We start from the raw sequence: 18,424 nt of genomic DNA on the forward strand, positions 1-18,424 counted from the left end.
TTTGACTGTCAATTTTTGCTGTCAATTTGATTCATCAATTTTGACTGTCAATTTTCACTGTCAATTTTGACCATCAATTTTTACCATTATCAATTTTGGTCATCAATTTTGACTGTCAATTTTGACTGTTAATTTTGACTGTTAATTTTTACCATTGTCAATTTTGATTGTCAATTTTGACTGTCAATTTTTGCTGTTAATTTTGATTATTGATTTTGACTGTCAATTTTGGTTGTCAATTTTCACCATCATCAATTTTGACTATTGTCAATTTTGGTCATCAATTTTGACCATTAATTTTTACCATTGGTAATTTTGACCATCATCAATTTTGACCATCAATTTTTACCATTATCAATTTTGACCATTGTCAATTTTGGTTGTCAATTTTGACTGTCAATTTTTGCTGTTAATTTTGGTTGTTGACTTTGACTGTTAATTTTGACTGTCAATTTTTACCATTGTCAATTTTTGCTGTCAATTTTGACTGTCAATTTTCACTATTGTTCAATTTTGACCATTGTCAATTTGCACCATCAATTTTGGTTGTCAATTTTGACTGTCAATTTTCACCATTATCAATTTTGACTGTCAATTTTCACCATTGTCAATTTTGACCATTGTCAATTTTGGTTGTCAATTTTGACTGTCAATTTTTGCTGTTAATTTTGGTTATTCATTTTGACTGTCAATTTTGACTGTCAATTTTTACCATTGTCAATTTTGACCATTGTCAATTTTGGTTGTCAATTTTGACTGTCAATTTTTGCTGTTAATTTTGGTTGTTGACTTTGACTGTTAATTTTGACTGTCAATTTTTACCATTGTCAATTTTGACTGTCAATTTTTACTGTTGTCAATTTTGACCATCATCAATTTTGACCATCAATTTTTACCATTATCAATTTTCACTGTCAATTTTCACCATTGCTCAATTTTGACCATTGTCAATTTGCACCATCAATTTTGGTTGTTAATTTTGACTGTCAATTTTAATCATCAATTTTTACCATCATCAATTTTGACTGTCAATTTTCACCATCATCAATTTTAACCATTGTCAATTTGCACTGTCAATTTTAGTTGTCAATTTTGACTGTCAATTTTCACTGTCAATTTGGTTTATCAATTTTGGTTGTCAATTTTCACCATTATCAATTTTGACTATTGTCAATTTTCACTGTCAATTTTTGCTGTTAATTTTGGTTGTTGATTTTGACTGTCAATTTTGACTATCAATTTTTACCATTGTCAATTTTCACTGTCAATTTTTGCTGTTAATTTTGGTTGTTGATTTTGACTGTCAATTTTAATCATCAATTTTTACCATCATTAATTTTGACTGTCAATTTTCACCATCATCATTTTTGACTGTCAATTTTCACCATCATCAATTTTGGCCATTGTCAATTTGGACTGTCAATTTTGACTGTCAATTTTTGCTGTCAATTTGATTCATCAATTTTGACTGTCAATTTTCACTGTCAATTTTGACCATCAATTTTTACCATCATCAATTTTGATTGTTGATTTTGTCAATTTAACTGTCAATTTTGACTATCAATTTTTACTATCATCAATTTTGGTCATCAATTTTCACCATTGTTTAATTTTGACCATCATCAATTTGTGCCATCAATTTGTGCTGTCAATTTTAACTGTCAATTTTTGCTTTCAATTTGGTTCATCAATTTTAACTGTCAATTTTCACTGTTAATTTGAACTGTCAATTTTGACTGTCAATTTTCACTGTCAATTTTTACTATTGTCAATTTTGGTCATCAATTTTGACTGTCAATTTTTGCTATCAATTTTGGTTGTTGATTTTGACTGTCAATTTTGACCATCAATTTTTACCATCATCAATTTTGACTGTCAATTTTTACCATTATCAATTTTTGCTGTCAATTTTGGTTGTCAATTTTCACCATCATCTATTTTGACCATTGTCAATTTGCACTGTCAATTTTGGTTGTCAATTTTAACTGTCAATTTTGACTGTCAATTTGGTTTATCAATTTTGGTTGTCAATTTTCACCATCATCAATTTTGATCATCATCAATTTGCAGTGTCAATTTTGGTCATCAATTTTGACTGTCAATTTTCACCATCATCAATTTTGATCATCATCAATTTGCAGTGTCAATTTTGGTCATCAATTTTGACTGTCAATTTTTACCATTGTCAATTTTCACTGTCAATTTTGGTTGTCAATTTTCACCATCCTCAATTTTGATCATCATCAATTTGCAGTGTCAATTTTGGTCATCAATTTTGACTGTCAATTTTCACCATCATCAATTTTGACCATTGTCAATTTGCACTGTCAATTTTGGTTGTCAATTTTGACTGTCAATTTTCACTGTCAATTTGGTTTATCAATTTTGGTTGTCAATTTTCACCATCATCAATTTTGACTGTCAATTTTTACCATTGTCAATTTTCACTGTCAATTTTGGTTGTCAATTTTCACCATCCTCAATTTTGATCATCATCAATTTGCAGTGTCAATTTTGGTCATCAATTTTGACTGTCAATTTTCACCATCATCAATTTTGACCATTGTCAATTTGCACTGTCAATTTTGGTTGTCAATTTTGACTGTCAATTTTCACTGTCAATTTGGTTTATCAATTTTGGTTGTCAATTTTCACCATCATCAATTTTAACTATTGTCAATTTTGGTCATCAATTTTGACTGTCAATTTTTACCATTGTCAATTTTCACTGTCAATTTTGGTTGTCAATTTTCACCATCCTCAATTTTGATCATCATCAATTTGCAGTGTCAATTTTGGTCATCAATTTTGACTGTCAATTTTCGCCATCATCAATTTTTACCATTGTCAATTTTGATTGTCAATTTTGACTGTCAATTTTTACCATCAATTTTTGCTGTCAATTTTTACCATCATCAATTTTGACTGTTATCAGGTTTGACCATTGTCAATTTTGACCATTGTCAATTTTGATCATCATCAATTTTTGCTGTCATCAATTTTAGTTGTCAATTTTGGTTGTCAATTTTGGTTGTCAAGTTTTACTGTCAATTTTAACCATCATCAATTTTTTACCATCAATTTTGACTGCTGGTTTTCATCTGCAAGCATTGACTGCAAGATGTATTCTCTGAATTAGATAATAGCAGTCTGTGTTTTATCATTTACACTTCTTCTCTTCTATAGATCTGTTCTCTTCAGCTTTTCCAAAAGATAGAATTATCTTGAATTCACTACACTGTCTTCTTCTACTCTTATTCTGATGTCTTTAGCAAGGTATTTTCTGCTACTGTGATTTGCTAGTGGATGCATATAATTCAAGCTAGAATTGCCAAATTTTATGCAGTATGTCTGGCAGTTGCTTCACAGGCAAAGTATCTGATTAGCTTGAAACAACTATTTCTCTAAATCAGCTTAATAAACTGCTTCTCTTCTGCTGTACTGTACATAAAACCTTTCTCAAACTATCTTATTAAGTCTATAGTACTTGTTCAAGCATGCTAGAGTGTCTGGAAGCTATTCTCATTCTTGTTGTCTTAGCTACTCTCATGCAATTAATTTCAGATGCCAGTCACTTAGACAAATCTGACAGTAGTTATCTGGTACTGGATCATCTCTTCTGTAATCAAATGTTAGTTTACAAGACCAGACTGTCCCATACAGAAGATTACTGCATATCCTATAAGATCAATCTTCATATTTCACATCTGATTCTTAAGATCCATTTGTGTATAGTTTTACAGTCTGAACTCAGGCATCTTCTTGTCCAGCTCTTTAATTAAAGCTCAGTTATTGTCATGTCTCTTCTACAGCTACACCAGTCTTGTAGTCTCTTCAGCAGATTATCTTGTTCAGATGTATGGTTATCTACAATACCTGCTTTTATGATTTGCTCTTCTTTCTACCATCTTCTCCATGTATCTGATCTCTCTCTACTGTCTATAAAGCAAGTGTTCTCTTGAACCTCTCTGTACTGAGTTGTTGATGTGATCTCATTTATTCAGATCTGCATTCAGGTCTGAAGTCAATGTCAAGTATGCTAATAAATTAATTGTACTTGATTGTTAATAATAGTTTCTGGAATAACTGATGTCAGCATCAGAAGAGTTGTCAGTCAAGCAGAAGAATTATTCTTGTCTCTCTCTCTCTCTGTATAATGTCTGAATTAATATTGACACTTGAGAGCTGCTGAGCAAGAGACTTGATTATTTCTTAAAGCAGCTGTTCTTTAAGACTGAGCTCTAGCTCAATCTAGATATCTTTTTTTTTATTCTCTTGACAGATCATCTCTGAGTATCTGTTCTTCTGATATAAAATAAAATTCTTTAAAGCCAAAACCTCTTCTGATGTTACTAATTAAGAGCTAGATAGTCATCAGTTCTGGCTTTCCAGATTAGGCTTGCTGTGGTATGGCATATGTGCAGGAACACTTATAAGACTTGAAAATAGTGTACTTTTATTAAAAGAAGTAGTTTGGGCAAGATCTTTATCCAGAATTATCTGTTAATGAATGCTATATATAGAATCATAAGATTCAGAGCTGCCACTCACTATCTAGAGACATGTTTCTTGGCAGAAAACTGTTCAACAGTGTGTGTTGACTGCTTTTTATTATTACTAATAGCATAGACTGAGACTGATTTAATATTCTTCTTGCTTTTTTCTTTAAAGTACAGTGAAAGCACTGAAAAGATGTAGCTCTATCTCTGTACTGGAAGATTGCAGTCAGATACTAGAATATCTCTAAGCTATCATGATCAATAGCAATTCATTTAACAACTGGAAGAACAGAGAAGAGAAGAGAAGCAATCAAAATAAAGTCTCAGACTACCAAAGAGATAATCTGAGATGGTTGTGATAAAGCAGTAGAGAAAACAGAGCTTTAATTGTAGGCTCAAAGTTGATAGAAGAAAGAGACTAACATTTTTAATAGATTTATAAACTTAAGATAATCAGAAGAGTGGCATTTCTGATCTATCATAAATGTTTATTTCATTTAGTAAGTCCAGTCAAAATCTCATCTATCTCAAGATTCTGGCTCAGACACTTCAGATTCAATATTATCTCAGTATATTCTCTGCAATTTCTCCATACAGCAAGCATATTGGTGAAACACTCTAGTTAGCATGAGCTGTAAATGGCCATACAAGTATGCAACTGAGAGAGATACAGTTCAGATATAAGTGCAAGTATATTAAAGATAATAACAGCAGCAGCAAGAAGTCACATCAGCAAGCACATTAATATTGTTTCAGAATATCTTCTTGATCTGTAATTCTTAAAGTGAGGCTGGTCTTTTCTAGTCTGTTGAGAATTCACTCTATATGTTTGTGAATCTACAGAATACTCTTGATATGGTATCTGTTAAGTATGAAAGCTCTGAGCCATCAGACATAATTAAAGAGAGTTTGCTTGAGTCTAAGTCTGATAAAATAAAGTATAAGAGCTCTCTATTATCAGCAGAATCTAGCAGCAGTGAGAATAGTCAGTTGTCTGCAATAAAATAAGATAATCAAGCATTTTAAATCTCTAACTATATTCTAGATCCAGTATTACTGCTAACATCTTCAGATCTGTCCAGCCCTGATATATTAAAATCAAGATTGGATCATGAACTCTTCCTGCCCACAAATACAGTGGAATCAACAGAAGAAGACAATATACTTGCACACAAGCTGATAGTACAGCTGCAGATTTATTATAAATACTTTACTGAGGCTTATACTGTATCAGAGTTACTCTTTATATTAACAGTATCTCTCTCATAAATGGCAAGCTGGAAATATTTAGATGTCTTAGAGCACACCAGCATGTCTTTCTATTTTATAAAGTGGGACACCATTCTGCCAGTTCATCAGTACTAAAGACTATACAGTGGAATATCTGCATCAGTAAAGTCTTTAGCTTATAAGAAAGTGCCTCCACACTCTGTAACTATTAATCTGAAAGATGATATCATACTGATACCAGTATTTCTGCACACTATGATTGATATTGATAGTGCTGGTGGTCTGGCCTCAAGTCTTACAGTAGTCCATAAGAGATTTCAATGGAAAGCTAACTAATCTCTGATAAATAATTTGAAGAGTTCTCTTTATCTGAATTCTATTTCAGTCCTGTAGAGAGATGAGCAGACTGAAAGAGTTTATCAGTTTCAGAGATCAGTTCACCAGATTTCTCATCTTCTGTTTGAATAACTGATTGAATTTTCTGAGATTGAGATCTATATTCTCTTCTCTTAGCTTTTCAGCTCTCAGTGCCAGCATCACATTATTATAGAACAGAAGTATACTCTCTGAACAGACAAGATCTTTCTTCTAACTCTCTATTATATTTATTCTACATCTATACTTCTCCATCTGTCATCCAGTGCCATATATATTTAGCTCAGTTCTACTACAGCTCAGGCAGAAGGCCATAATCAGACTTTGCATAAGTAGCTATAAGTGCAGGAGTTTCACTTTTCACTACAGTCAGCAGAACTTCACCATCTCTGAAAGTATGTGCAAATAATTATTCAAGATTCAGAGCTTCAGTACTTTCAGAGACTTATATTTCTTCTGACTGCTAAGAATCTAAAGCTCTTAACTCAGCATGTCATCTGATTCAGCATATATAATATCTTCTTTTGCATGTAGAATCAGGCTGTAGATAGATGCTATCTGACCACCAGCTTCTATAATATTGACAAGAAGATAGTCTTGCTCTAGAGCTTTCTGTTATATCAGAAGCCAACACATACACTTTGCACATTTATCTAATAATATTGTTATCTGGATTGTTTCTGTAAATGACTGAGAGATTCACCAGCTGCATAAAGAATCTCTTTTCTCACTTCATCTGAGTCTGATAGCTTACTGAATAATTTAATAAAGATGCAGATCAATAATAATTATCCAGTAGCAGCTGTTCAGCTCCAGCAGTTCTGCTGACTTTGCAGTCATGTTCAGTATAGAGTGATGTCTGAGATCTCAGACTCCAGCTATATCTAACACAGATTGGTGGAGCTGGCACTCAGAAGTGAAGATAAAGATGCATACCAGTTAGAGCTTAGTAAGAATGATAAAGATAAAGCTAATAAGAATACCAGCAATCTCAATAAATATTCAGCAGATAGCACACTAGTTGCTGATGCTCAGGCTTCTGATTCAGAACATAAACATTTACAAAAAGAATTCTGACACAAGCAGTTCTATCTACTGTTATTCCTGTGTAATCTGAGATCTATAACACTAGAGCTGTACTGGTGCTCTCTGCTTTACTGCTGGGGCCTGCTCTACTGCCAGTTCTACAACACTGTCAAAAAAATCTTCACAGCCAGTCAGCATTTCTCATTTGCAAATAAGAACCTGGACATATTAACTCTGGATTCCAGACTGGTACAGACCTGGCAGTATATTGGAAAGGCCATCAGTCATTCTTCTCTTGTCTTGCTGTGTGCATATATTCACACTAAGTAACAGTACCATGTCATTATTTCTGACTACCACCAGCAGTTCTATAAGACTCAGAAGAAGTACTGGGTTACTGCTACTGTTCTGCAGACCATGAACTGAATTCTCTAGAAAAATAATCTAGCTAATCATTCTACAGTTATGTCTCAATGTCTATCATTCTTTCTCAGCTATTGCACTAATTAGCTTCTGGAATGGCTGTAGTAGAATATCAACAAGCTGTGCACTGAGTTTGAGATAATTTACAGCCTGCAGCCACACACTGTAGTGCACTGAAAACATACTTGAATAATAATAATGTTTCTTTAATATCTTCTGTGCATGTATAGAGGCTAGAGCAACTACCTCTGCTACAGTAGTGATCTGTAGCTTGATTATTAGGTGCAACCACTTCTAGAGAGTTCTGACACAAAGCAGATTCAGAAGACTCTTGAGATAGCATTCACACTGAAGCTGTATAGTTATGCCTGGTTTCTTGACAAGCTTAACTGAATGACCATAATATTCAAGTATTAGGAGAACCAGTTGTAGGTCACATAGATTTTCCCAGAATTAGGGGTACAAAAGAGCTAAGTATATATGATGCCTGCAACTGATGAAAGGGAGTTGTGTGTAGAACATAAAGATCCTCTAACTAGAAGACTGAATGCTGGAGTTCCCACAATCCATGCAAATCATGTGATCCTTATATGTTCAGAGTTGAGGTCACATGAATACCCCTGAACACCTAATATTGTCTGATGCTTGGTTGGTCTAGATCTATGTTTGTAACACTATTTCCCCCCCCCAGAGACCTTGAACTCTGAGGCATAGGGCTACTGAAGTAGTTTTTTGTACATCATTGTAGCTCCTCTATTATTGGTGGAGCATTGTAGGTTCTTGAATGTGCAAGCTTCTGCATTACTACTGCTTGTCTATATAGACATCCTGCATACATATTACCACCAGTTGCAGTAGACATTTTTTGTTGTAGAACAGCAATCATTTTATTATGAAAGTTCAGTATTTCATCATGTACTTGTTTCTTTGTTTGTTTCCTTGTCTGATTGCTATGTTGTCTGTTGTCTGTTGTCATATTGTTTATTAACAAGTCATGAGACTAGCAATCTTAGTGTGTTACAATACAGATATAAATAGAGATCTTCTCATTCTTGTTCTTCTCTTCTTCTTCTTCTACCATGTCTTTAGGCTGGTATTCAGGACCGGGATGGGATTCCATTTCCCATTGAACCTGGTCCCAGTCCTGAATTTAGAAACAGCTGGGATCCCAAATATGAAATCTCAGTCCCATGTTCCATCCCACTCAAGAGCTTGAGGTCCCATTCCTATCCCTATCCCAGAAATTATTTCCCAGTCCCATCCTCAAATAGAAAATTATGTCCCACATCCCATTCCAGCAGAGATGGTAGACTCTCATTTCCTATCCTGGCCAGGTCCATAGTGGGACTGGAATGGGACCAGAATTCCTGGTCCCATTATATTAAATTCATAGAGAAGAGTCAAACTGATTAAATTTTGTGTGGACCATTACCAAATTTTGTTACTTTTTTGATGAAGGCAGAACCCATAGAAAAATTAATTTGATTGTCAAAAGAAACAAAGTATTAAAACTAACTAATAGCTGAAGCCAGCAAACAAACAGAAACTGTCTAAATAGCAAGTTAATCATTATTGTCATTATCTTCATCATTATTATTGTCATCATCTTCATCATCATCATCATTCTTCTCCTCCCTCTTCTTCTTCTTCTCCTACTTCTTCTTCTTCTTCTCCTTCTTCTTCTCCTCCTGCTTCTCCAGAACTGGCTTTGTGAACCAGACAGAGACTCTAATACCTGTCATTTGATGGGTAGAGACTCTGATGGTGCTGGAGAAAGACAGAGAGGCAGTGGTGGGCAGTGGCAGTGGTGGTGGAGCAGCAGCAGTAGTAGTTGGTGGAGTGGGGGCAGCACACAGGTGGCAGGTGGTGATAGCAGGGGCAGGGCAATCAGGTGCATCAATTAGACTGAAATAGTTTGATCTGATTTTGGCACCAATGCCAAGAACAAGCTTCATATTATTAGTGTTGACCATAACATACTTACAGTGTGCCATTGCCATAACAGAGCCTATATTACTTAGTATAATTATTAGTGCTATTGCTAAGAGTGACTTACACTCAAATAGAGTGTATAAGGTTGCTTCACCTGTCTTCTGAAGTGACTCAATAGCAGTATGTTGCCAGCAATATTCATGTTCTTGGTGACAGAACAAAGTAATTTCCTGAATCAATTGCTGGAACAGGGCCACTGGCAAGATTAGCTCAGTAGAGCTCTGGAAGTGGTGAATTTCCTTGATGGCACCTATTTTCACTAATTAGTATCAAGACTGTTATCAAAAATTGTTACTTTTTGACATACAAGTGCTGGCCTTCCAATTTTGAACAGAGAGGTGGAGGTGGAGATTCTCCTGATTAAAGTTGGCCAGATCAACATCTTTATTAGCTTTATACCAATTACTCTTCTTCAGAGCTCATTCTTTCAATGTGGTCTTGTGCTGCTCCTCTCCAACTGTGTGAAATGGATGTGCACAGGGAAAACTAATATCTTGTCAGTAAATAATGTGCATCAGAGCAGTATTCTGCAAGCACTCATCTCTTAATACAACCCATTTTGTCACAGTATATGTTTGTTGTACACACAGATGTTGAAGTGCAGTAAATAAAAAGATGGTAAGAGAGAAGAGAAAGAAGAAAAGAGAATTGTTAATGTTAGTCCTGAAGAGAAAGAAGAAGAAGAGAAAGAGAAAGAGAAGAGAAGAGAGACTGATCTGATGTTATTATTCTGTAGCCAGCATAGCAACAATGTGTTAATCTTGCCTATAGCAACATGCCTGTAGAATGTAAACAATGTATATAGTAACTATTCTACAGTACTTGATCAATACACTCTATAATCTCATTATTCTGTAGCCAGCATAGCAACAATGTGTTGAGCTTGCCCATAGCAACATGCCTGTAGAATGTAAACAATATGTATAGTAACCATTCTATACAAGTACTTGATTAATATACTCTATAATCTTATTATCCTGTAGCCAGCAATTCAACTTATTGCATATAATCATGAAGATGAGACCAAAACAATATTCAATAAGAGAGAAGATCCATACAGCATGGGAGCATTACCAGACCTTGAAAGATCATCAAAAAGACATATTCAAGACAGAAGAGACAGATTGCAAGACATATTATAACATGCTGAAGAGAATCTGAGTAAAACATAAATAATATGCACCCTCAGTAATTTGTGTTGAATTATATTAATATTCATTGCAGGCAGAATAGCAGTGAGAAGGATTGCAAGATAATTGAAGATAAAGCCATTGAAGAATTGATAGCTAAGTAATTTGTCAAGAGCAAGTCAAAGAAGTATCATAAGCACCAGCTTATGGTCTCTCAGCAAAAGAAGAGAGAGAAAGAGAAGAAGCATCATCAAGAAGAGACTACAGAGACTGAGAATGAAGCTTAGTAGAAAAAGAAGATAAAATTCAAAAGTAACAAAATTTGGTAATGATTCTGACATATTTAGACCAAAACAAGCCAGACACAGCATTCTATTGCTGCATGTAGAGAGACCCAATTCTGCCAAATAATAGCCAGGCTTGAGATCAAGATCATGGCTCATGATTATGATTATCTTGCTGTGGTTGGTGTATCAAGAGAGAGGGTTAAGAAGAAGATGAGAGAATTCCTGAACTAATTACAGAGTTCAAGTGAAGATAACAACAGTCCACCTGCTCCAGAGAAGATGAGAAAAAATGATTTTGAGATTGTGATGTTCTCTGATGAGAATAATAAGAAGAACAATGAGATGGAGAATGATTGGATTATTAATATCTAGAGAAGAAAGTTAGGTTTTTAGTTCTTTTTTCATATTAATTTGAGAATGGGATGCTATTAAATTGGCAAAATGTTTTATTTTCCTGAAGAAGAATGTTCCATTTTGTAGAAGAAGAAGATTTTGTAGTTGGTTGCTGTACTTACAGAGTAAAATAAGGCTAACTATCTAGAGATTGTTAAATTTTGCATGGACTCTGATCACATTTTGTTACTTTGTTGACTAAGGCAGAACTTAGAGAAAAATCAATTTGATTGTGAAAAAAAAAAAAAAAAAAAGAAAAATCTAATAGCTGAAGCCAGCAAACAAGCAAAATCTACAGAGATTTCTTCAGAATTAATTATAGTTTAACATAGAAAAAAACAATTTGTATTGTGGAAGAAGCTGCATTATAAGTTGTTTGTTACTTGATGGTTGACTACTGAAGCTGCTCAGTTGATTAATAATAAGAAGTGTGATAACCCCAACTGAAAGACAAAGCAACATCATTCTGATTTTTGGTCAAAATTTAATTAGATGACAGAGCATTCTAAGAGTACTTCAGAAGTAATTTGCAAGCATTGCTAAATCTTTCTTAGTCATTCAAGCTTTTCTCAAAATAGTACAAGTAATCTGAAGAAGCATTTAACAAGTAAAGATTATATAAAAACTGGTAACAGACAGAATAATACTCTGATTAACATAATAATAGATTATGAATTCTAATTTCTCAAATGTAACAAATTTTAGTAACAGTTCTGGTGTCTTAGCAACAGTTTCCAAAGCATCCTCAAACAAATTCAGATCTGCCTGTTTCTGAATGCAATTGAGACAATTTTCTCCAGCAGCTTGTGCAAATATTAATATTCTTAAATCTCTCATTTTGTGCTATTGAGAATCCAGCATTCCACATATTAATAATCATGCTCAACCCTGCAATGGCTTTACAGATACCCACACAAGAAACATTATATCAGATCATGAATGATATGTATAATCAGCTATTCTGAAATCTTCTCTTTAATCATGACTTAACAATCAAGATATCTCTGGCAGTAGATAATTGGACAAGTCCCAATAATCTTGTCTTTATGGCAATTAATAATTATTACATTATAAAGGATTGGGAGTACCATGAGCATTTACTGAATTTTAAAAGTTTAGAGAGTGCTTATACTGGCAAGAATATAACAGAGATTCTCCAACAATTACTAGCAGCATGAAGGCTTGAGAGTAATCTTCTTGCAATTACAAGTGATAATGTGTTAAACAATGGTATTATGTAAGCACATCTTACATATCAGTTGAGACCAGCATTGCAGCAGTTGAACAAGACAACTGATTGAGATGCAGAGAGTGGAACAATATTCTGTCTTGCTTATGTGATTTAACTTGTGATTTGAGAGCTGGTTTGCAATCTCAAGATTCAGCCAGACAATGATACTCTACTCACTATCTTTAATGAGAGCTTAATTACTGATGATCTAGCATCAACATATACATTTGCAAATACTCTTAGAAATATAATAAAATTTGGTAACAATCTTGATATACTTGAGTTGATTTACTAATCTTTGCTTGATAATAGATTCATCTTGTTGCCAATGCAACCAATGCCTTTCCCTAACTTGCTGCATATTTCTGAGAATATCAACAAGAGAATCAGTACAAGATAATTCAAGATGTTTGCACAAGATGGAATTCCATCTATAAGATGTGTATTCATGCCTTGTTGCTTCAACAAGCTGTGAACTTATGAATTCAGAACTCATCATCAAAATACCAAAGACTTTGCTTATTGGATCATGACTGGAAGCAGCTAGAGTATATAGTTGAATTGTTACAGCCATTCAGTTAATTTATCAAGATACTGTCCAAAACAACAGACCCAACAATTCATCTGGTATAAGTAATGTACAATCATCTTTTCCAGCATTTAGAAAGAGAGAAGAACAAGATTCAACAGTTAACAACAAGAGAGAACATTCAAGAAGCTATCAAAGCTGCCAACTTGAAATTCCAGAAATACTATAGTAATACTGAGCATCCAAAGAATGAGCTGCTAGCTGTAGCTGCTGCCCTCCATTTATCACACTGCCTGAGAGCATATAATTCAGAGAATTGGACCAGTAATGAGTGTAAAACATACTGACAATATATTTTGAGATTTTATAAAAAGTATTATAAGAAATATGAACAGTCAAGAGAAGTAATACTTGATGTGAATGATGTATATTTATTATAACTATTATTCTGATTTCTTCTCTACTAACTTCTCTAGAATATTGAGCAAATGATTTTTGAGAGACCTTATTAAAGATGAGCAAATTTCCAAAATGAAATGGAGTGATATTTAAATAACAAGAATTTGACATCACCTTGAGCTCCAATTCTGAAACAGTGGAGGATGCTAGAGCCTGATTTTCCAACTGTTGCTTGGATGGCAAGGAACATTCTGGCTATATCTTTAACAGAGATTGAGGTAGAATGGGTTTTTAATGTTGCTTGGAATACATGTTATTATTAATAATTACAGCTCCATGCATCTACAATCAAGAAGATCATGCTGCTTAAACATGGAGATAAGATGCATATGCTGGATGAAGCACTCATATTGCATGAGAAGTTGGCCAAGAAAGTCATTCAAGATAATCAAGATAATCAAGATACTCCAGAGATTGTACAGGAAGAGATTGCAAGCCTGCTAAATTCACTACTTAATCCAGATGAGAAACAGAAAATATGTCAATATTATCAATAGATAGACTCAAGTAGCTAATAGCTTGTAATATGATCCAATTATGCAAAGAGCATTACCAAATTTTGGTACTTTTCTGAAGTTGAATAAATTGATAAAATTATGTTAGGACTGTTACCAAATTTCATTACTTTTTGACAACACAAATGGGACTGGAGTTCCTGATTCCATTCTACACTTTACTGATCCTGTCTCATATACAATATTGAAATCCTGGTCCTATTCTATTTTGTCATGTCAGGTTCCAGGCCTGTTCTACTAGCTAGATTTTGATCCTGGTCCCAATCCCATCCCAATCCCAGTTCCCACAGAACTGTCCCAATATGCTGTTAAATAATCCAGTCCCATCCCATTAAGCTGAGCTTCAACCTGATCCCATCCTCAGGACAGGAATTGGGACAGGAATCTGGGACCAGAACAGAAAATTCCAGAACTGGATACCACTCTACATGTCTTGATAAGAGTGTTGTTGTTTCTTCTATGCTACCCTTCATTACCATGTCTTCTTTGAAGAATTCTGTCCCCAATGTTAAAGAGAAGGTGTTTTCTTGCTTGATATACATATATTCAATGTTTACTGATTATTTGGACAAAGCAGAGTTCTGTATATGGAATTCTGAAAAAGAATCTTGTGCTTATTATTTAAAGTGCCAAATCTGTACTTATCATAATGTAAGTGTGTCTTTATCTGTTCTTTCTTGTTAATCTGACATGGTTATAGGTACTCAAATCTGCTTTTAATATTGTATGTTGACTTTTATGTCTTTGAGAGAAGTATCACTGCTTTAATGCTGCAGACCCTCACCATCCATACAATGTGAAGTGTATGAGTGTACTTGTGTGAGAATTTTATAAGCTTAACTCCAGGACCACCAAATGTTGTTGTCACCAGACCACTTCTGTTCTTGAAGAATCTTCTATAAAACATTGTTGTCCTGCATCATGTCAACAAACTAAAACTATAGATCTTGTGTCTGAAGCCAGGTCTGTCAAGAATAATCTGTTTGAACTTCTTTATTCACCAAGTCCAGTTTGTGCTGTCTTGTCTTGAGTTAAGAATGAGATTGGAAACATCCATGTCTTGCTTGACCATCTTACCACTTGTTTGACAAGTGAGATCAAGACTCTTTGAGACAGTACAGAAGCCAGTCTTGTAGATCTTCTTCACTATCTTTACCTGTTCTCAGACTAACTTCTGCTTAAGCCAATCTTATATCTTCTATCAACTGTCTAACCAATGCTGTTTCTTCTGGTTTTCATAGCATTGTGGAAGTACTTTGTTCTTGTCATGGTTCTTTGTCTGTTATGCCTTCTTTTATGACTGCATCTTCTGTTGTAGCTCTGTCCATTGTCATATCAAACATACCTGTGACTTCTGAGCCTCACTTATCTATAGCCAGTTCACCACCATTACAGTCATGTCTTGGGCACTCTCACAGTATGTGTTCTTGCCATTAACTTCTTGGTTTTGTAGATGTTGTGGTCTTTATGTTTGTTTTGTATCACATCTATCTTTCTTCCTGTATATAGATTCATTCATCTTCTTGTAATTATATCTTTTCCTTAGATAATTTTTAAAGGCCTCTTGTGCATTTTCAAGATTTTCCTCAGATTTCCACATTGATTCTTCAATAGGGAATCCTTTTCACTTCACTAGGTAACATCTCTTGCAGTAGTATGTTTTGTTGTCCAAGATCTTGTCTACTTCCCACTCATGATAGTTATCTACTAGTACTGTGGGAGGACACATTAGTGCCTCACTCTTTCTTGTGCAATATGGTTCCAACAATAAGACATGGAAAACATTGTGGATCTGATAGCTTGGAGAGAGCTTCAGTTGATATGTGTTATTTCCTATAATCTCTATCACTGAGAAAGGTCCATAGTACTTGTTGTCTAACTTCTTGCAAGAATGTATTGTTTGTAGATTTCTTGATGACAACATCACTTTGTCACCAGATGCATACAATTTATCTTGATATCTTTAATTATAGAACTGTACTTGGTTCTCTTTTGCTTTCATCAAATGTTCTACCAGACTATCTCTTAATGCAGAGATTATCCTCAGTCTCCTGTCAGACATCATCTGTATGTTGTTGTCATTATTGATTGACTTCTGAATCTCATCTGGTTCTCTAGATTTGAAGTCATACATTGCTTTGAATGAGAACATGTGCATTACAGAGTATTCTAACCTGTTGTATGCAAATTCTGCATACACAAGCCACTTCTCCCAATTGTCTTGCCTATAACTACAATAGATGTGGAGATATCTCTTCAAGATCTTGTTCAGTGTCTCTGTTTGGCCATCTGTTTATGGGTGAAATGCTGTGCTAAGTTTTTGTCTAACTTTCATGTGAAAACATAGCTCTGACCAGTATTTACTTGTGAAGACAGATCTCTAATCTGAAATAATATTGTTTGGAAATCTGAAGTCTTTAAATATTCTTCTGAACAGAAGATTTGCCATCTCTGGTGTATTAATCTTCTTTCTACACACAAGAAAATGTGCAAGCTTCATAAATTGATTCACAACAACCAGAACTGTGTTGTATAAATTCCTCTCCTCTCCACTCAGAGAGAGATCTGTTATAAAGTTCATAAATATTGAATGCCAGAGACTACTGGGTGTCAGCAATGATATGAGCAATCTATATGATTTATGTGTTGAAGTCTTCCCTTATTGACAGATTTAACATTCATGTATGTATATCTGGACATCTTGTCTCATTAATTGTCAATTATATTTTTGCTGGAGCAAGACAAATGTCTTCATTATATCAAAGTAATCTGTGAATGAGTTGTTGTAGTGGACTTGTAGTAGTTTCTGTCTTAGAGCTGAATCTTTAGAAACATAGATTCTGCTGCTCTTTATTAAAAAATCTTGTTTGTTTATTTTCCACTCTGACTGCTGGAATTCTGTCTTGATGAATCTTGCTTGTACAGAGAGATTATCTCTCTGTACTTCTAGTAGCAGATTCAATACACTCACAGTTGATTTGTTATAGATCTTTTTATCTTTTATCACTATGTTCACACACATACAGGGAATCCAGAATCTTCTGTGATTACTTTATTAAGTCTTCCCAGCATCTCTGGCTGGTGCTCCCCAGACTGACTCAACTGTCTTGGTGCCACCAGATCTCCCCTGTACCATCTCTACTTCACTGCTTTGGACAGTACAAGCAGCATGTACTTGAATACCTTCTTCATTAAAGAAAGTTTCTTCAAATAAATTCCACTCTGGAACACCATCTGTATAATATTATTTGAGTGTATACATCAGCAGATCAATGTCTTCTTCTAGTTTGATATAATCTGATCTTTATAATAATGTATCAGCTGGATTATACTTTCCAGAGTGATAGAGAATCTTAAAGTCATATGCTCTGAGAATCTCTATCCATCTTACATGTTGTTGTTGTGCCACCTTGTTTGTGAACTTCATAAATGAATGGAGATTTGCATAGTTCATGATAATCTCTACAGAGTACTTTGTTTCTTCTAAGTACTGCCACTAATGAACAAATGCTTGGATGATGGCCAACATCTTCTTATCTAGCATGCCATAGGCTCATTGGGCCTGATCAAACTTGAATAACCAGTAGACAACTGGGTGCCATCTATCTTTAAACAGCTGTAGCAATAACATACCTGCAGCATGTTCAAAAGCATCCATCTCCAGATATATTCTACATTCTGGATCATAGTGCCAGATGACAGGCTCTCTGGGGAAGATTATCTGCAACTCACAAAATACTTCTCTGACAGCAGATATCAGAAGGAAAGATCTTTTCTTTCTTCTCTTTTCACTGCTTTTCAAGAAATCTGTCAACAGCACCACAATAACTGAGTACTTTTGTATGAACCTCCAATAGAAGTTCACAAAACCCAGAAATACCTGAATATTATATAAGCTTCATAGCAAGAGCCACTTTATGATCATCTGTACCTGCTTTGAGTCCATCTTAATATCTTTGTTATCAATGATATATCCAAGATATGAGATTATTTATCTTTTGAAAGCACACTTAGCAAGCTTTGCAAACAACTGGTATTCCCTTAGACATTCCATAACTAGTCTAATGTGTTTCTCATGCTCTCTCTCTGAGGCAGAGAAAATAAGAATATCATCTAGATAAACTATAAAGCATACATCAACCAGGCCTGCCAGCACTCTATTAATATAGAACTGGAAGGTCACTGGTGCATTTGATAATCTGAAAGACATGACAAGATACTCAAAACTCTCAAACTTTATACAAAACATGGTCTTCCATTTATCTTCTTCTTTGAGCCTAATCCAGTGGTAGGCATCACATAGGTCTACCTTAAAAAAGTAGCATGCTCCCACCA

The 18,424-nt window shown here is 34.5% G+C and overlaps 4 protein-coding genes across 4 annotated transcripts; 3 read left to right on the forward strand and 1 right to left on the reverse strand.

Annotated features, from left to right (window-relative positions):
- Positions 1-5,137: 5,137 nt before the first annotated feature.
- On the forward strand, positions 5,138-5,790 carry CIMG_13340 (uncharacterized protein; the record flags this gene model as incomplete). Its single annotated transcript, XM_004445151.1, has 4 exons — positions 5,138-5,149; positions 5,304-5,484; positions 5,572-5,681; positions 5,755-5,790. 4 exons carry the CDS (start codon positions 5,138-5,140, stop codon positions 5,788-5,790), a joined length of 339 nt encoding a protein of 112 aa, XP_004445208.1.
- Positions 5,791-6,942: 1,152 nt separating this feature from the next.
- Positions 6,943-7,556, forward strand: CIMG_13341 (uncharacterized protein; the record flags this gene model as incomplete). The annotated part of the gene is made up of 4 exons (XM_004445152.1): positions 6,943-6,956; positions 6,998-7,053; positions 7,237-7,379; positions 7,494-7,556. The coding sequence occupies 4 exons, from the start codon at positions 6,943-6,945 to the stop codon at positions 7,554-7,556; spliced, it is 276 nt and encodes a 91-aa protein (XP_004445209.1).
- A 1,649-nt stretch (positions 7,557-9,205) lies between these two features.
- Positions 9,206-9,927, reverse strand: CIMG_13342 (uncharacterized protein; the record flags this gene model as incomplete). Its single annotated transcript, XM_001240253.2, has 3 exons — positions 9,206-9,561; positions 9,610-9,784; positions 9,853-9,927. The coding sequence occupies 3 exons, from the start codon at positions 9,925-9,927 to the stop codon at positions 9,206-9,208; spliced, it is 606 nt and encodes a 201-aa protein (XP_001240254.2).
- A 1,182-nt stretch (positions 9,928-11,109) lies between these two features.
- Positions 11,110-11,334, forward strand: CIMG_13343 (uncharacterized protein; the record flags this gene model as incomplete). Its single annotated transcript, XM_004445154.1, has 2 exons — positions 11,110-11,139; positions 11,200-11,334. The coding sequence occupies 2 exons, from the start codon at positions 11,110-11,112 to the stop codon at positions 11,332-11,334; spliced, it is 165 nt and encodes a 54-aa protein (XP_004445211.1).
- Positions 11,335-18,424: the final 7,090 nt, after the last annotated feature.

Source organism: Coccidioides immitis (assembly GCF_000149335.2).
Source record: "Coccidioides immitis RS genomic scaffold supercont3.3, whole genome shotgun sequence".
NCBI classification, from domain to species: Eukaryota; Fungi; Ascomycota; class Eurotiomycetes; order Onygenales; family Onygenaceae; genus Coccidioides; species Coccidioides immitis.